The 17,728-nt window shown below is 49.4% G+C and overlaps 2 protein-coding genes across 2 annotated transcripts in view; one reads left to right on the top strand and one right to left on the bottom strand.

The window, feature by feature from the left end:
* Window positions 1-17,728, top strand: part of LOC115187885 (CUB and sushi domain-containing protein 3-like) — a 1,475,978-nt gene that overhangs the window by 196,209 nt on the left and 1,262,041 nt on the right.
* The window catches only part of LOC115187877 (double-strand-break repair protein rad21 homolog A-like), a 32,376-nt gene that overhangs the window by 13,371 nt on the left and 1,277 nt on the right, over window positions 1-17,728 (bottom strand). The window contains exons 3-13 of the mRNA XM_029746917.1: window positions 17,187-17,316; window positions 16,851-16,950; window positions 16,471-16,577; window positions 15,229-15,423; window positions 14,524-14,646; window positions 12,317-12,442; window positions 8,800-9,023; window positions 7,850-8,000; window positions 5,864-6,009; window positions 4,356-4,538; window positions 3,685-3,765 (exon numbers count right to left, since the gene is read on the bottom strand). Of these exons, the coding sequence (XP_029602777.1) occupies window positions 3,685-3,765; window positions 4,356-4,538; window positions 5,864-6,009; window positions 7,850-8,000; window positions 8,800-9,023; window positions 12,317-12,442; window positions 14,524-14,646; window positions 15,229-15,423; window positions 16,471-16,577; window positions 16,851-16,950; window positions 17,187-17,316 (1,566 nt within the window). The remainder of the gene's footprint in view (window positions 1-3,684; window positions 3,766-4,355; window positions 4,539-5,863; window positions 6,010-7,849; window positions 8,001-8,799; window positions 9,024-12,316; window positions 12,443-14,523; window positions 14,647-15,228; window positions 15,424-16,470; window positions 16,578-16,850; window positions 16,951-17,186; window positions 17,317-17,728) is intronic.

Here is a 17,728-nt window from a genome sequence, read left to right as displayed (position 1 = left end):
GTCGTCCAACTAGAACACAGACCGACCCAGGGGGTCGTCCAACTAGAACACAGACCGACCCAGGGGGTCGTCCAACTAGAACACAGACCGACCCAGGGGGGTCCGTCCAACTAGACACAGACCGACCCAGGGGGTCGTCCAACTAGAACACAGACCGACCCAGGGGGGTCCGTCCAACTAGAACACAGACCGACCCAGGGGGTCGTCCAACTAGAACACAGACCGACCCAGGGGTCGTCCAACTAGAACACAGACCGACCCAGGGGGTCGTCCAACTAGAACACAGACCGACCCAGGGGGTCGTCCAACTAGAACACAGACCGACCCAGGGGGTCGTCCAACTAGAACACAGACCGACCCAGGGGTCGTCCAACTAGAACACAGACCGACCCAGGGGGTCGTCCAACTAGAACACAGACCGACCCAGGGGGTCGTCCAACTAGAACACAGACCGACCCAGGGGGTCGTCCAACTAGAACACAGACCGACCCCAGGGGGTCGTCCAACTAGAACACAGACCGACCCAGGGGGTCGTCCAACTAGAACACAGACGACCCAGGGGGTCGTCCAACTAGACACAGACCGGCCCCAGGGGGTCGTCCAACTAGAACACAGACCGACCCAGGGGGTCGTCCAACTAGAACACAGACCGACCCAGGGGGTCGTCCAACTAGAACACAGACCGACCCAGGGGGTCGTCCAACTAGAACACAGACCGACCCAGGGGGTCGTCCAACTAGAACCAGACCGACCCAGGGGGTCGTCCAACTAGAACACAGACCGCCCAGGGGGTCGTCCAACTAGAACACAGACCGACCCAGGGGTCGTCCAACTATAACACAGACCGACCCAGGGGGTCGTCCAACTAGAACACAGACCGAACCCAGGGGGTCGTCCAACTAGAACACAGGACCGACCCAGGGGGTCGTCCAACTAGAACACAGACCGACCCAGGGGGTCGTCCAACAGAACACAGACCGACCCAGGGGGTCGTCCAACTAGAACACAGACCGACCCAGGGGGTCGTCCAACTAGAACACAGGACCGACCCAGGGGGTCGTCCAACTAGAAACACAGAACCGACCCAGGGGGTCGTCCAACTAGAACACAGACCGACCCAGGGGGTCGTCCAACTAGAACACAGACCGACCCAGGGGGTCGTCCAACTAGAAACACAGACCGACCCAGTGGGTCGTCCAACTAGAACACAGACCGACCCCAGGGGTCGTCCACTAGAACACAGACCTGACCCAGGGGTCGTCACTAGAACACAGACCGACCCAGGGGGTCGTCCAACGAGAACACAGACCGACCCAGGGGGTCTCCACTAGAACAGACCGACCCAGGGGGTCGTCCAACTAGAACACAGACCGACCCAGGGGTCGTCCAACTACGAACCACAGACCGACCCCAGTGGGTCCGTCCAACTAGAACACAGACCCGACCCAGGGGGTCCGTCAACTAGACACAGACCGACCCATGGGGTCCGTCCAACTAGAACACAGACCTGACCCAGGGGGTCCGTCCAACTAGAACACAGACCGACCCATGGGGTGTCCGTCAACTAGAACAGCAGACCGACCCAGGGGGTCGGTCCAACTGAAACAAGACCCGGACCCAGGGGGTCGTCCAACTAGAAACACAGACCGACCGACCCAGGGGGTCCGTCCAACTAGAACACGAGGACCGACCCGGGGGGCGTCCAACTAGAACCCAGACCGACCCAGGGGGTCGTCCAACTAGAACACAGACCGACCCAGGGGGTCGTCCAACTAGAACACAGACCGACCCAGGGGGTCGTCCAACTAGACACAGACCGACCCAGGGGGTCGTCCAACTAGAACACAGACCGACCCAGGGGTCGTCCAACTAGAACACAGACCGACCCAGGGGGTCGTCCACTAGAACACAGACCGACCCAGGGGGTCGTCCAACTAGAACACAGACCGACCCAGGGGGCCGTCAACTAGAACACAGACCGACCAGGGGGTCGTCCAACTAGAACACAGACCACCCAGGGGGTCGTCCAACTAGAACACAGACCGACCCAGGGGGTCGTCCAACTAGAACACAGACCGACCCAGGGGGTCGTCCAACTAGAACACAGACCGACCCAGGGGGGTCGTCCAACTAGAAACACAGACCCGACCCAGGGGGTCGTCCAACTAGAACACGACCGACCCAGGGGGTCGTCCACTAGAACACAGACCGACCCAGGGGGTCGTCCAACTAGAACACAGACCGACCCAGGGGTCGTCCAACTAGAACACAGACCGACCCAGGGTGTCGTCCAACTAGAACACATACCGACCCAGGGGGTCGTCCAACTAGAACACAGACCGACCCAGGGGGTCGTCCAACTAGAACACAGACCGACCCAGGGGGTCTCCAACTAGAACAGACCGACCCAGGGGTCGTCCACTAGAACACAGACCGACCCAGGGGTCGTCCAACTAGAACACAGACCGACCCAGGGGTCGTCCAACTAGAACACGACCGACCCAGGGGTCGTCCAACTAGAACACAGACCGACCCAGGGGTCGTCCAACTAGAACACAGACCGACCGACCCAGGGGGTCGTCCAACTAGAACACAGACCGACCCAGGGTCGTCCACTAGAACACAGACCGACCCAGGGGTCGTCCAACTAGAACCAGACCGACCCAGGGGTCGTCCAACTAGAACACAGACCGACCCAGGGGTCGTCCAACTAGAACACAGACCGACCCAGGGGGTCGTCCAACTAGAACACACCGACCCAGGGGGTCGTCCCAACTAAACACAGACCGACCCAGGGGGTCGTCCAACTAGAACACAGACCGACCCAGGGGTCGTCCAACTAGAACACAGACCGACCCAGGGGGTCGTCCAACTAGAACACAGACCGCCCCCGGGGTCGTCCAACTAGAACAGACCGACCCAGGGGTCGTCCAACTAGAACACAGACCGACCAGGAGACAGACTCCAGACAACCAGATGAGCATGAAAAGACATTATCAGAATACGGCCCTGTTTTCCACATGTACAGAATATTACATTTCCCTCTAATTTCAAACAGAACGTTAGCATAGTTTGTTTGTTCGTTTACCTACCTAAAGAAGTGAACAACACCATGTTTGTTTACCTACCTGAAGAAGTGAACAACACCATGTTTGTTTACCTGAACAACACCATGTTTGTTTACCTGAACAAGTGAACAACACCATGTTTGTTTACCTGAACAAGTGAACAACACCATGTTTGTTTACCTACCTAAAGAAGTGAACAACACCATGTTTGTTTACCTGAACAACACCATGTTTGTTTACCTGAACAACACCATGTTTGTTTACCTGAACAACACCATGTTTGTTTACCTGAACAACACCATGTTTGTTTACCTGAACAACACCATGTTTGTTTACCTGAACAACACCATGTTTGTTTACCTGAACAACACCATGTTTGTTTACCTGAACAACACCATGTTTGTTTACCTGAACAAGTGAACAACACCATGTTTGTTTACCTGAACAACACCATGTTTGTTTACCTGAACAAGTGAACAACACCATGTTTGTTTACCTGAACAAGTGAACAACACCATGTTTGTTTACCTGAACACCACCATGTTTGTTTACCTGAACAAGTGAACAACACCATGTTTGTTTACCTGAACAAGTGAACAACACCATGTTTGTTTACCTGAAGGCCATGCAGCATCTGCTGGGTCCTCTTGTTCCATCTCTTCTCCTCCTGGTCCTGGGTTGGATCCCCCTCCTCCTCCTGCACACAGAAACACCCTCTGAAAACATGCAGGACCTCAAGGTACCTGGACAGTCCATTCATCTCCAAAGGCCCACAAATGTTACTTGTCCATCGGTCCAATATGCAGGCGAGTTGAGGTCAGATTGTTGTGTTTATCAAGCTACGGTTCACGTTAACCCCAAGTGTGACGACACATATATATATATATATATACACACACACACACACACACACACACACACACACACACAGTTACATATCTTCTGAACTTAATTTCTAATCAGTTACGTCACTACTAACGCCACTTCCCCCCTCCCCCAGCCTCTACCCTCCCCAGCCTCTACCCTCCCCCAGCCTCTACCCTCCCCCAGCCTCTACCCTCCCCCAGCCTCTACCCTCCCCCAGCCTCTACCCTCCCCCAGCCTCTACCCTCCCCCAGCCTCTACCCTCCCCCAGCCTCTACCCTCCCCCAGCCTCTACCCTCCCCCAGCCTCTACCCTCCCCCAGCCTCTACCCTCCCCCAGCCTCTACCCTCCCCCAGCCTCTACCCTCCCCAGCCTCTACCCTCCCCCAGCCTCTACCCTCACTGATAACTTGCCACCACTCACCTCCTCATCACTGTCATCCTTGTCCTTCTTCTCCTTGTCCAGCAGGTCCAGTTCAGGCACCAGCTGTGTGAGGTTGAGGCTCTCCTCTGGGGGCAGGTCTACCTGGGCCATGGAGAGGACTGACTGATCAGCCTGAGCTAACGAGAGGACTGACTGATCAGCCTGAGGCTCCTGGGCTCCCATCTAAAATGGACAGGAAAACATACCAGAACAAGTCAGAGGTAGACAAAACATGAACCATTTCATTACTGGTTGTTGAATACATTTATATACACCTTGTTGTTATTATTGGGGGGTTTTTACGCACATCGTTTAACATGTTAGTAAATTTAGCAGATTCTCTGATCCAGAGACATTAAACTAGGTGCATCCGTCTACAGTAGGTAGGAGACATTAAACTAGTTGCATCCGTCTACAGTAGGTAGGAGACATTAAACTAGGTGCATCCGTCTACAGTAGGTAGGAGACGGAGACATTAAACTAGTTGCATCCGTCTACAGTAGGTAGGAGACATTAAACTAGTTGCATCCGTTTACAGTAGGTAGGAGACGGAGACATTAAACTAGTTGCATCCGTCTACAGTAGGTAGGAGACGGAGACATTAAACTAGTTGCATCCGTCTACAGTAGGTAGGAGACGGAGACATTAAACTAGTTGCATCCGTCTACAGTAGGTAGGAGACATTAAACTAGTTGCATCCGTCTACAGTAGGTAGGAGACGGAGACATTAAACTAGTTGCATCCGTCTACAGTAGGTAGGAGACGGAGACATTAAACTAGTTGCATCCGTCTACAGTAGGTAGGAGACATTAAACTAGTTGCATCCGTCTACAGTAGGTAGGAGACATTAAACTAGTTGCATCCGTCTACAGTAGGTAGGAGACGGAGACATTAAACTAGGTAGGAGGACAACTAGTCACAGGAGATGGAGACAAAACATGACTGATTCCATTGCAGGCTGGTTGTTCCATGTCCATTTTGATGGTGTTTTTACAGCTTGTTGCGATTAAGACTTCTAATGTGCTATATTCCTCACACGCGGCAAATCAACTGTAACAGCAGTGAGGGAAAGGCTGATATCCCAATCAACTGTAACAGCAGTGGGGGGGAAAGGCTGATATCCCAATCAACTGTAACAGCAGTGGGGGGGGGAAAGGCTGATATCCCAATCAACTGTAACAGCAGTGGGGGGGAAAGGCTGATATCCCAATCAACTGTAACAGCAGTGGGGGGGGGGGGGGGGGGGGGGGGGGGGGGGGGGAGGCTGATATCCCAATCAACTGTAACAGCAGTGGGGGGGGGGGGAAGGCTGATATCCCAATCAACTGTAACAGCAGTGGGGGGAAGGCTGATATCCCAATCAACTGTAACAGCAGTGGGGGGAAAGGCTGATATCCCAATCAACTGTAACAGCAGTGAGGGAAAGGCTGATATCCCAATCAACTGTAACAGCAGTGGGGGAAAAAGGCTGATATCCCAGTCTCCTGAATGAAAGCAGCAGTACTCACAGGCAGGCCAGCCTCCTTGTCGTGGGCCTTGTGTTTGAGTCCGTGTGGGGTGGATGGTGGTGGCATGACAGACTCATCCAGGGTGGTCCTACTACCCTCCATGGCTGAGGCCTGCAGCATACTGGGTTCCTCCATGATGGTCTGGTCTGAGGAGAGAGAGAGAGACAGGTCTGGTCTGAGGAGAGAGAGAGAGACAGGTCTGGTCTGAGGAGAGAGAGAGAGAGAGACAGGTCTGGTCTGAGGAGAGAGAGAGAGAGAGACAGGTCTGGTCTGAGGAGAGAGAGAGAGAGAGACAGGTCTGGTCTGAGGAGAGAGAGAGACAGGTCTGGTCTGAGGAGAGAGAGAGACAGGTCTGGTCTGAGGAGAGAGAGAGACAGGTCTGGTCTGAGGAGAGAGAGAGAGAGAGACAGGTCTGGTCTGAGGAGAGAGAGAGAGAGAGACAGGTCTGGTCTGAGGAGAGAGAGAGAGAGAGAGAGACAGGTCTGGTCTGAGGAGAGAGAGAGAGAGAGACAGGTCTGGTCTGAGGAGAGAGAGAGAGAGAGAGAGACAGGTCTGGTCTGAGGAGAGAGAGAGAGAGAGAGGAGACAGGTCTGGTCTGAGGAGAGAGAGAGAGAGAGAGAGACAGGTCTGGTCTGAGGAGAGAGAGAGAGAGAGAGAGACAGGTCTGGTCTGAGGAGAGAGAGAGAGAGAGAGAGACAGGTCTGGTCTGAGGAGAGAGAGAGAGAGAGAGAGAGACAGGTCTGGTCTGAGGAGAGAGAGAGAGAGAGAGAGACAGGTCTGGTCTGAGGAGAGAGAGGAGAGAGAGAGAGACAGGTCTGGTCTGAGGAGAGAGAGAGAGAGAGAGAGAGAGACAGGTCTGGTCTGAGGAGAGAGAGAGAGAGAGACAGGTCTGGTCTGAGGAGAGAGAGAGAGAGAGACAGGTCTGGTCTGAGGAGAGAGAGAGAGACAGGTCTGGTCTGAGGAGAGAGAGAGAGACAGGTCTGGTCTGAGGAGAGAGAGAGAGACAGGTCTGGTCTGAGGAGAGAGAGAGAGACAGGTCTGGGTTGATAATGACAGGTCTGGTCTGGTCTGAGGAGAGAGAGAGACAGGTCTGGTCTGAGGAGAGAGAGACAGGGTTGGTCTGAGGAGAGAGAGAGACAGGGTTGGGTTGATAATGACAGGTCTGGTCTGGTCTGAGGAGAGAGAGACAGGTCTGGTCTGAGGAGAGAGAGAGAGACAGGTCTGGTCTGAGGAGAGAGAGAGAGACAGGTCTGGTCTGAGGAGAGAGAGAGAGACAGGTCTGGTCTGAGGAGAGAGAGACAGGGTTGGGTTGATAATGACAGAGGAACAACCAGATGTCCATGATGGTCTGGTCTGAGGAGAGAAACGGAGACAGCCTTCTCCAGGGTTAGTATATGAGGGGTGAGACAGCCTTCTCCAGGGTTAGTATATGAGGGGTGAGACAGCCTTCTCCAGGGTTAGTATATGAGGGGTGAGACAGCCTTCTCCAGGGTTAGTATATGAGGGGTGAGACAGCCTTCTCCAGGGTTAGTATATGAGGGGTGAAACATGGAGAAAGCCTTCTCTAGGGTTAGTATATGAGGGGTGAAACAGGGAGAAAGCCTTCTCCAGGGTTAGTATATGAGGGGTGAGACAGGGAGACAGCCTTCTCCAGGGTTAGTATATGAGGGGTGAAACATGGAGAAAGCCTTCTCCAGGGTTAGTATATGAGGGGTGAAACATGGAGAAAGCCTTCTCTAGGGTTAGTATATGAGGGGTGAAACATGGAGAAAGCCTTCTCCAGGGTTAGTATATGAGGGGTGAGACATGGAGAAAGCCTTCTCCAGGGTTAGTATATGAGGGGTGAGACATGGAGAAAGCCTTCTCTAGGGTTAGTATATGAGGGGTGAGACAGCCTTCTCCAGGGTTAGTATATGAGGGGTGAAACATGGAGAAAGCCTTCTCCAGGGTTAGTACATGACGGGTGAAAGGCTGAAGGTAACTTACCGATAACGTCCCTGCCTGACAGAGCCTCCTCTCTGGGCACCTCGGGGTTCTCCAGGTCCTTGAGGAACTCATCCAGACTGTCAGCCTCTCCTCCCTTCCTCCTCTTCCTCATCTCATCCGGCACCAGGGGAGTCAGGCAGCGCGTGAACATCTGACAACACAGGACATATTTCAGTTAAAACCCATTGGACTTCAGTCGTCCCAGAGGGACAGTTAATGACACCTCCTCCAGACTATTCTAGTTTTTAGTTATTTTACCTTTATTTAAAACGAGGCAAATCAGTTAGGAACAAATTCTTATTTATAATGAAGGCCTACCGGGGAACAGTGGGTTAACTGTCTTGTTCAGAACGACAGATTTTTACCTTGTCAGCTCGGGGGATTTGATCTTGCAACCGAAAAGTCCAACGCTCCCCCCTCCAACCGCTAGGCTACCCGCCTCCCCCCTCCAACCGCTAGGCTACCCGCCTCCCCCCTCCAACCGCTAGGCTACCCGCCTCCCCCCTCCAACCGCTAGGCTACCCGCCTCCCCCCTCCAACCGCTAGGCTACCCGCCGCCCCCCTCTAACCGCTAGGCTACCCTGCCTCCCCCCTCTAACCACTGGGCTACCCTGCCTCCCCCCTCTAACCACTGGGCTACCCTGCCTCCCCCCTCTAACCACTGGGCTACCTGCCTCCCCCCTCTAACCACTGGGCTACCTGCCTCCCCCCTCTAACCACTGGGCTACCTGCCTCCCCCCTCTAACCACTGGGCTACCTGCCTCCCCCCTCTAACCACTAGGCTACCCTGCCTCCCCCCTCTAACCACTAGGCTACCCTGCCTCCCCCCTCTAACCACTAGGCTACCTGCCTCCCCCCTCTAACCACTAGGCTACCTGCCTCCCCCCTCTAACCACTAGGCTACCTGCCTCCCCCCTCTGTGTGTGTGTTGACCTCCTGCCGTCTCTTACCTTCAACAGTTTGCTGTTCCAGAGCGGCTGCGCTGGGAGAGAGAAGAGTTTCTCCACTCCTCCCGTCTCTTTCCACATCATCAGCTTCTTGGTGGGAGGGGCCAGGTCCAACGTGGTCACGATGTCAGAGTAGTCGCTGAGCTGGGCGCGGATCGACTTACTGTCCAGCTCTTTCAGGTTGTCGACAATCAGCTTCCTCTTCCTCTTCGCCTTGGTCTCTTTCACTAGACAGAAGTGTGGATGTCATTCTCCTTCACTAGACAGAAGTGTGGATGTCATTCTCCTTCACTAGACAGAAGTGTGGATGTCATTCTCCTTCACTAGACAGAAGTGTGGATGTCATTCTCCTTCACTAGACAGAAGTGTGGATGTCATTCTCCTTCACTAGACAGAAGTGTGGATGTCATTCTCCTTCACTAGACAGAAGTGTGGATGTCATTCTCCTTCACTAGACAGAAGTGTGGATGTCATTCTCCTTCACTAGACAGAAGTGTGGATGTCATTCTCCTTCACTAGACATAAGTGTGGATGTCATTCTCCTTCACTAGACAGAAGTGTGGATGTCATTCTCCTTCACTAGACAGAAGTGTGGATGTCATTCTCCTTCACTAGACAGAAGTGTGGATGTCATTCTCCTTCACTAGACAGAAGTGTGGATGTCATTCTCCTTCACTAGACAGAAGTGTGGATGTCATTCTCCTTCACTAGACAGAAGTGTGGATGTCATTCTCCTTCACTAGACAGAAGTGTGGATGTCATTCTCCTTCACTAGACAGAAGTGTGGATGTCATTCTCCTTCACTAGACAGAAGTGTGGATGTCATTCTCCTTCACTAGACAGAAGTGTGGATGTCATTCTCGCTCACTAGACAGAAGTGTGGATGTCATTCTCCTTCACTAGACAGAAGTGTAGATGTCATTCTCCTTCACTAGACAGAAGTGTGGATGTCATTCTCCTTCACTAGACAGAAGTGTAGATGTCATTCTCCTTCACTAGACAGAAGTGTGGATGTCATTCTCCTTCACTAGACAGAAGTGTAGATGTCATTCTCCTTCACTAGACAGAAGTGTGGATGTCATTCTCCTTCACTAGACAGAAGTGTAGATGTCATTCTCCTTCACTAGACAGAAGTGTGGATGTCATTCTCCTTCACTAGACAGAAGTGTGGATGTCATTCTCCTTCACTAGACAGAAGTGTGGATGTCATTCTCCTTCACTAGACGGAAGTGTGGATGTCATTCTCCTTCACTAGACAGAAGTGTGGATGTCATTCTCCTTCACTAGACAGAAGTGTGGATGTCATTCTCCTTCACTAGACAGAAGTGTGGATGTCATTCTCCTTCACTAGACAGAAGTGTGGATGTCATTCTCCTTCACTAGACAGAAGTGTGGATGTCATTCTCCTTCACTAGACAGAAGTGTGGATGTCATTCTCGCTCACTAGACAGAAGTGTGGATGTCATTCTCGCTCACTAGACAGAAGTGTGGATGTCATTCTCGCTCACTAGACAGAAGTGTGGATGTCATTCTCCTTCACTAGACAGGAGTGTGGATGTCATTCTCCTTCACTAGACAGGAGTGTGGATGTCATTCTCAGACACTAGACAGAAGTGTGGATGTCATTCTCCTTCACTAGACAGAAGTGTGGATGTCATTCTCCTTCACTAGACAGAAGTGTGGATGTCATTCTCCTTCACTAGACAGAAGTGTGGATGTCATTCTCCTTCACTAGACAGAAGTGTGGATGTCATTCTCCTTCACTAGACAGAAGTGTGGATGTCATTCTCCTTCACTAGACAGAAGTGTGGATGTCATTCTCCTTCACTAGACAGGAGTGTGGATGTCACTCTCCTTCACTAGACAGAAGTATGGATGTCATTCTCAGACACTAGACAGAAGTGTGGATGTCATTCTCAGACACTAGACAGAAGTGTGGATGTCATTCTCAGACACTAGACAGAAGTGTGGATGCCATTCTCCTTCACTAGACAGAAGTGTGGATGTCATTCTCCTTCACTAGACAGAAGTGTGGATGTCATTCTCGCTCACTAGACAGAAGTGTGGATGTCATTCTCCTTCACTAGACAGAAGTGTGGATGTCATTCTCCTTCACTAGACAGAAGTGTGGATGTCATTCTCGTTCACTAGAGAGAAGTGTGGATGTCATTCTCCTTCACTAGACAGAAGTGTGGATGTCATTCTCCTTCACTAGACAGAAGTGTGGATGTCATTCTCCTTCACTAGACAGAAGTGTGGATGTCATTCTCGTTCACTAGACAGAAGTGTGGATGTCACTCTCCCACTAAAATCACTAATTCTTTCACATTTGTTTTCTTCCACCACAGACGGAGAAGTTTGATAGCTGAAACGTGAGCAGAATAAACAAGGTGACTCTTCGCCAGCAGGGGGCATATTTCCCGGGATCGTATCCATACTGGAGTCGTTCAAAGAAAAAGCGATTCTTCAAAAGCTCAAGTCCCTGCGGCGTCAATCAGCTGTGTGTCAGCATTTCATTACGGAGGAAACGCGAGTTATTCTCTTCGTTCCAGACAAGCTGAGACAACTGAAGTGCTTGTCATTGTGTTTTTACAGAACTACAGATTAAAAACTACCCAACACTCCTTTGCTGTGAAGAAGTATATTTGTTGCATATTTTTGACACTGAAATGTTTTCAACCAAAACCTAATATTAGATAAAGGAAACCAGAGTTTAGAAATACATTTAAAAAAATATATATATACTTGTTTTATATAACTAACAAAGTTACTCAACACCCAATTCCCCTGTGAAAAAGTAATTTCCTCCTTACACTCAAAACATTTTAACAATTTTTCAACCAAACACTGCATTCCACAGTAACAAACGTATACCAACAGTCCAGCATGGTGGTGGTAGTAGTGAGATGGTTTGGGGATGATTTGCTGCCTCAGGACCTGGACGACTTGCCTTAATAGAAGGAACCATGAATTCTCCTCTGTATGGAAGAATTCTACAGGAGAACGTCAGGCCCATCTGTCCGTGAGCTGAAGCACAGCCGGGTCATGCAGCAAGACAATGATCCAAAACAACACAATCAAGTCTACACGAAAATGGTGAACAAAGCAACACATTTGATGTTTTGGAATGGCCTAGTCAAAGTCCAGACATCATCCCAATTTGAGATGTTGTGGCAGGACTTGAAACGAGCAGTTCATGCTTGAAAAGCCACAAATGTCACTGAGTTAAAGCAGTTCTGCATGGAAGAAACGGGACAGAATTCCTCCACAGAGATGTGAGAGACTGATCAACAACTACAGGAAGTCATTGCAGATAAAGGTGTCACATCCAGTTATTGAGTGTAAAGGGGGCAACTACTTTTCCCCACAGGGGAATTGGGTGTTGCGTAACTTTGTTAATAAAATAAGTATACTTTTTCACAGCACTGTATTTATAGCAGATTTAGATTTTAACAGTCAATGAAAGAGAGGTGCTTTTGGTTGTGTTTCTACACTATTCTGACAGAGTGGAGCTGCTCACCAGTGATGTCGATGGGCTCCAGGGCAAAAGCCTCCTCCTCATTGTGGACCAGAGTGGTCTGCTCCGTCTGGTCCTGCATGGCCGGCAGGGGCTCGACCGGGCCGGAGTCTGGACTGTCTGGACCGGCTGTGGGACAACAACACGTCTTAAAACATACAGTAGGAGTGATGCCACCAGTAATGATCTTCTAGCTAGTTTTAATGGCGTCATGGTTAAATCGATAATAACATGCTTCTAGGTACTGTTGAAGTCAGAAGTTTACATACCACTTAGGTTGGAGTCATTAAAACTCGTTTTTCAACCAGTCCACACATTTCTTGTTAACAAACTATAGTTTTGGCAAGTCGGTTAGGACATCTACTTTGTGCATGACAAGTCATTTTCCCAACAATTGTTCAGAGATTATTTCACTTATAATTCCCTATTACAATTCCAGTGGGTCAGAAGTTTATATACACTAAGTTGACTGTGCCTTTAAACAGCTTGGAAAATTCCCCCAAAATGATGTCATGGCTTTAGAAGCTTCTGATAGGCTAATTGACATCATTTGAGTCAATTGGAGGTGTACCTGTGGATGTATTTCAAGGCCTACCTTCAAACTCAGTGCCTCTGCTTGACATCATGGGAAAATCTAAAGAAATCAGTCAAGACCTCAGAAAAAAAATTGTAGACCTCCACAAGTCTGGTTCATCCTTGGGAGCAATTTCCTCCTGAACTCCTGAAGGTACCACGCTCATCTGTACAAACAATAGTACGCAAGTATAAACACCATGGGACCACGCAGCCGTCATACCACTCAGGAAGGAGACGTGTTCTGTCTCCTAGAGATGAATGTACTTTGGTGCGAAAAGTGCAAATCAATCCCAGAACAGCAGCAAAGGACCTTGTGAAGATGCTGGAGAAAACAGGTACAAAAGTATCTATATCCACAGTAAAACGAGTCCTACGTCGACATAACCTGAAAGGCCGCTCAGCAAGGAAGAAGCCACTGCTCCAAAACCGCCATAAAAAGCCAGACTACGGTTTGCAACTGCACACGGGGACAAAGATCGTACTTTTTGGAGAAATGTCCTCTGGTCTGATGAAACAAAATTAGAACTGTTTGGCCATAATGACCATCGTTATATTTGAAGGAAAAAGGGGGAGGCTTGCAAGCCGAAGAACACCATCCCAACCGTGAAGCACGGGGGTGGCAGCATCATGTTGTGGAGGTGCTTTGCTGAAGGAGGGACTGGTGCACTTCACAAAATAAATCGCATCATGAGGAATGAAAATGATGTGGATATATTGAAGCAACATCTCAAGACATCAGTCAGGAAGTTAAAGCTTGGTCGCAAATGGGTCTTCCAAATGGACAATGACAAAGTCAAGATATGAGTGGCCATCACAAAGCCCTGGCCTCAATCCCATAGAAAATATGTGGGCAGAACTGAAAAAGCGTTTGCGAGCAAGGAGGCCTACAAACCTGACTCAGTTACACCAGCTGTCAGGAGGAATGGGCCAAAATTCACCCAACTTATTGTGGCAAGCTTGTGGAAGGCTACCCGACACGTTTAACCCAAATTAAACAATTTAAAGGCAATGCTACCAAATACTAATTGAGTGTATGTAAACTTCTGACCCACTGGGAATGTGAAAAAATAAAATAAGAGCTGAAATAAATAATTCTCTCTACTATTATTCTGACATTTCACATTCTTAAAATAAAGTGGTGATCCTAACAGGACATTTTTACTCAGATTAAATGTCAGGAATTGTGAAAAACTGAGTTTAAATGTATTTGACTAAGGTGTATGTAAACTTCCCACTTCAACTGTAGTTTTAATGGTGTCATGGTTAATCGATAACAAAACACACAAGCTTGTGATCCGGGTAGTGTTCAGTAGGGAGAAAACGTTTTGAAACAGGGAGGTACTACCTGAACTTGTCAAGTAAGAACACAGGTGTTTGTTTTCTGCTGGGAAACGTATTTGCTACGGTACGCCCTACTGAACAACACACTGATTTGTTATCCCTTTGTGACTCTAGAGAGAGCGAGAGAGCGCGAGCGAGAGACACAGAGACAGAGAGACAGAGAGACACAGAGACAGAGAGACAGAGAGACAGAGAGACAGAGAGACAGAGAGACAGAGAGACAGAGAGACAGAGAGACAGAGAGAGAGATCAACAGATTTAAATGACCACATCGGTCTGGGTAAAGAACGTACGTGACTGTAGGTTGTCAAAGTCGTCCTCATCGTCTCCATGGTCTGGGGGGATCACGCTCTCTGTGATGGCTGGAGGGTCGTCAAATATACCACCCCCATCCTCTTGGGACAGTAGTTTATCCACTGGACAAACGAGACAGAACACGGTTCAGGCTCCGGGACAAACCATTTTGGGGTTGGGGGTGATAAAACATTGACTGCGGTCATCTCATTACTCTGAATTTAGAATAGTACTGTATTAATCCTTCACATAAAAACACACAGCTTAAAAGCACAGAGACAGTCAACACTGTATGGCGGTTTCCCAGCATTCCCCTCCCTCCCTACCCAGCATTCCCCTCCCTCCCTAAGAGCACAGACAGTTAACACTATATGGCGGTTTCCCAGCATCCCCCCCATCCCTACCCAGCATTCCCCTCCCTCCCTAAGAGCACAGACAGTCAACACTATATGGCGGTTTCCCAGCATCCCCCCCATCCCTACCCAGCATTCCCCTCCCTCCCTAAGAGCAGACAGTCAACACTATATGGCGGTTTCCCAGCATCCCCCCCAGCCTTCCCCTCTACCCAGCCTCCCCTCTACCCAGCCTCCCCTCTACCCAGCCTCCCCTCTACCCAGCCTCCCCTCTACCCAGCATTCCCCCTCTACCCAGCATTCCCCCTCTACCCAGCATCCCCCCTCTACCCAGCACCCCCCCCTCCCTACCCAGCATTCCTCCTTCGTTGTTCTCCATGGTGTCTCCGAAGTCGTCGTACTCTAGGTGGTTGGACTTGTCCGGCAGGTGAGCAGGCCCAGGCTCAGCCTCCAGTAGCAGATTAGAGGCTGTCGCTCCATGGATGATGTCGTCTTCAAAGCCTCCCTCTACCCTCATCATCTCACGGTCATCCATGCCAAAGTCAGCTGGGAGCGAGGGAGGGACACAGAGGGTTGTTACAATACATGGAAAGCCAATGGCAAAGAGATGGGATAATGTGATGCAAGGTAAAAATGTACATCTCCAGCTTAGTAACCTAGTTGGCATTATGAGAATGTCTCCAGCTCAGTAACCATAGTAACCTAGTTGGCATTATGAGAATGTCTCCAGCTCAGTAACCATAGTAACCTAGTTGGCATTATGAGAATGTCTCCAGCTCAGTAACCATAGTAACCTAGTTATCATTATGAGAATGTCTCCAGCTCAGTAACCATAGTAACCTAGTTATCATTATGAGAATGTCTCCAGCAGAGTAACCATAGTAACCTAGTTAGCATTATGAGAATGTCTCCAGCTCAGTAACCATAGTAACCTAGTTGGCATTATGACTTAAGTTTTAGATCTGCATTCCCAATAGTTTACAGGGAAATACAATGTTGTGTATTATGAACAGGACTTGCTGCTGCATATACAGTACCGATCCATAACCCAGTTAAAGAGATTCTCAGGTACTTTGTACACTTTTTAGCCAGTAGTTCTGAAAGTAGCACGCACGAGCCAAAAGCGGTCCACTAAAATTGTGTACTACATCACGAATGTGAGGAGCTGAAGCTCATTGGCTAGAACTAAAATTGTGTACTACATCACGAATGTGAGGAGCTGAAGCTCATTGGCTAGAACTAAAATGGTGTACTACATCACGAATGTGAGGAGCTGAAGCTCATTGGCTAGAACTAAAATTGCTAGGGGGCTGGCCCACGTGGGGGGAAATGTAGGTTAAATGTGGCGTAGCATGGCACAGATATACATACATACACACACACACATATATATATATATAAAAAGTTGCTTTGAAACTAGGGATTTCACAGCTAATTGAGGTATGAGTAATTCTGCTCAGATTATGCATGTATGAAACACCAGATTGACATCAAGCCAAAGGCGGGAGGTTAAATAAATAAATACTTTCTTGGTCGCCAAAATACCGGAGCATGTCTAACAATACCCAGGAATATTGACTGACAGCACCGTACCAAAGTCATTGTCCTGCATGAGGCTGAGGTTCCCCACCTCCTCCCTCATGGTGATCTCCTCCACTCTGCTCTGGTTCAGGGTGAACTGCTGGGCTACATCTATGTCACTGTGGAAACAACAGGTAGTGTTAACCTTTCAACTCAGTTCATTATAGCTGCATATCACTGTTCCTTATGTCAGATGGCCGAGTACAATCTGTATTTGGTTGGAAGGGACGGGGTCTCCTAAAATTAGGAGAATACTTGTTTGTTGATTTGCATCCTCATTAGTTACCTGTTACAATAGCAACAATCTACTTCCTGGGAGGGCTGTGTAGGGTTGTATTGGGAAGGAACTTCCTCCATAGACAATATATATATCACCTATATGTATGACTTACTCAAGGTCAGGTAAGGGTTGGTCAAAGTCATGGAAATCCTCAGGCAGAGTGATGGCGTTGTAGGCAGCCTCTCTGTTCTCCTCTGGCAGATCCACAACACCTGGAGGGCAGCAGCCAGACAGAGTGGTGAGCAAACAAACAGTCAGTAAGGCTAGGATCACCAGCCGCTCAAACTCCTGATCTCTTCAGGTTTATTCCTAGTCGAGTACCTGGTCTGAAAGCCATGTTGATTTAGCTTATTCCTAGTCACATAAAACCCCGAGCTACATACCTAGTTTGAAAGCCATGTTGATTAATCTTATTTCCTAGTCCCATAATAAGAGCCAAGCTACACACCTGGTCTGAAAGCCATCTTGATCTTGATGAAGGCTTCATTACAGTCAGCCAGGAGGTACTTGGCCTTCCTGTTGTAGATCCTCACCACACCGAGCAGGAGGTGACCTGAGGTCCTCAGCGCCATCTTCACCTAGGAGGGAGGGGGGAGGGAGACAGAACAATGGGTGTATTCAGTGTGGCGAAACGTTCTGAACGCTGTTGAAACAGAATGAAGAGAGACGATATGATACCCTAATTCTATCTGACAATCCATTTCTTAGTCAACAAAATGAGACTTCTACATGAACGTTGCGTAACCATGTGCCGTCCTGAACAGGTCCCACGGATCACATCAGGGAGGAGACGTCACAGGTAACGTTACATCATTATCGTCTGTACAACAGTCGACAGCAAGCTTCACCCAGTAGCTGCGGTCACTACCAAGGTAATGTTAACTTGATGTGGGTAACATGCATGCAGTGTCAGTCAATCGGTCTGGTTCTAATCTGGTCACTACCTAGTTCCATCATTAGACCCTTGTCTTCTTCTTCCACATGTAGATC

This window comes from Salmo trutta, unplaced genomic scaffold (genome assembly GCF_901001165.1).
Source record: "Salmo trutta unplaced genomic scaffold, fSalTru1.1, whole genome shotgun sequence".
Lineage (NCBI taxonomy): Eukaryota > Metazoa > Chordata > Actinopteri > Salmoniformes > Salmonidae > Salmo > Salmo trutta.
The sequence above is the reverse complement of the archived record's forward strand: the minus strand, read 5'-3'. Positions and strand labels throughout refer to the sequence as shown.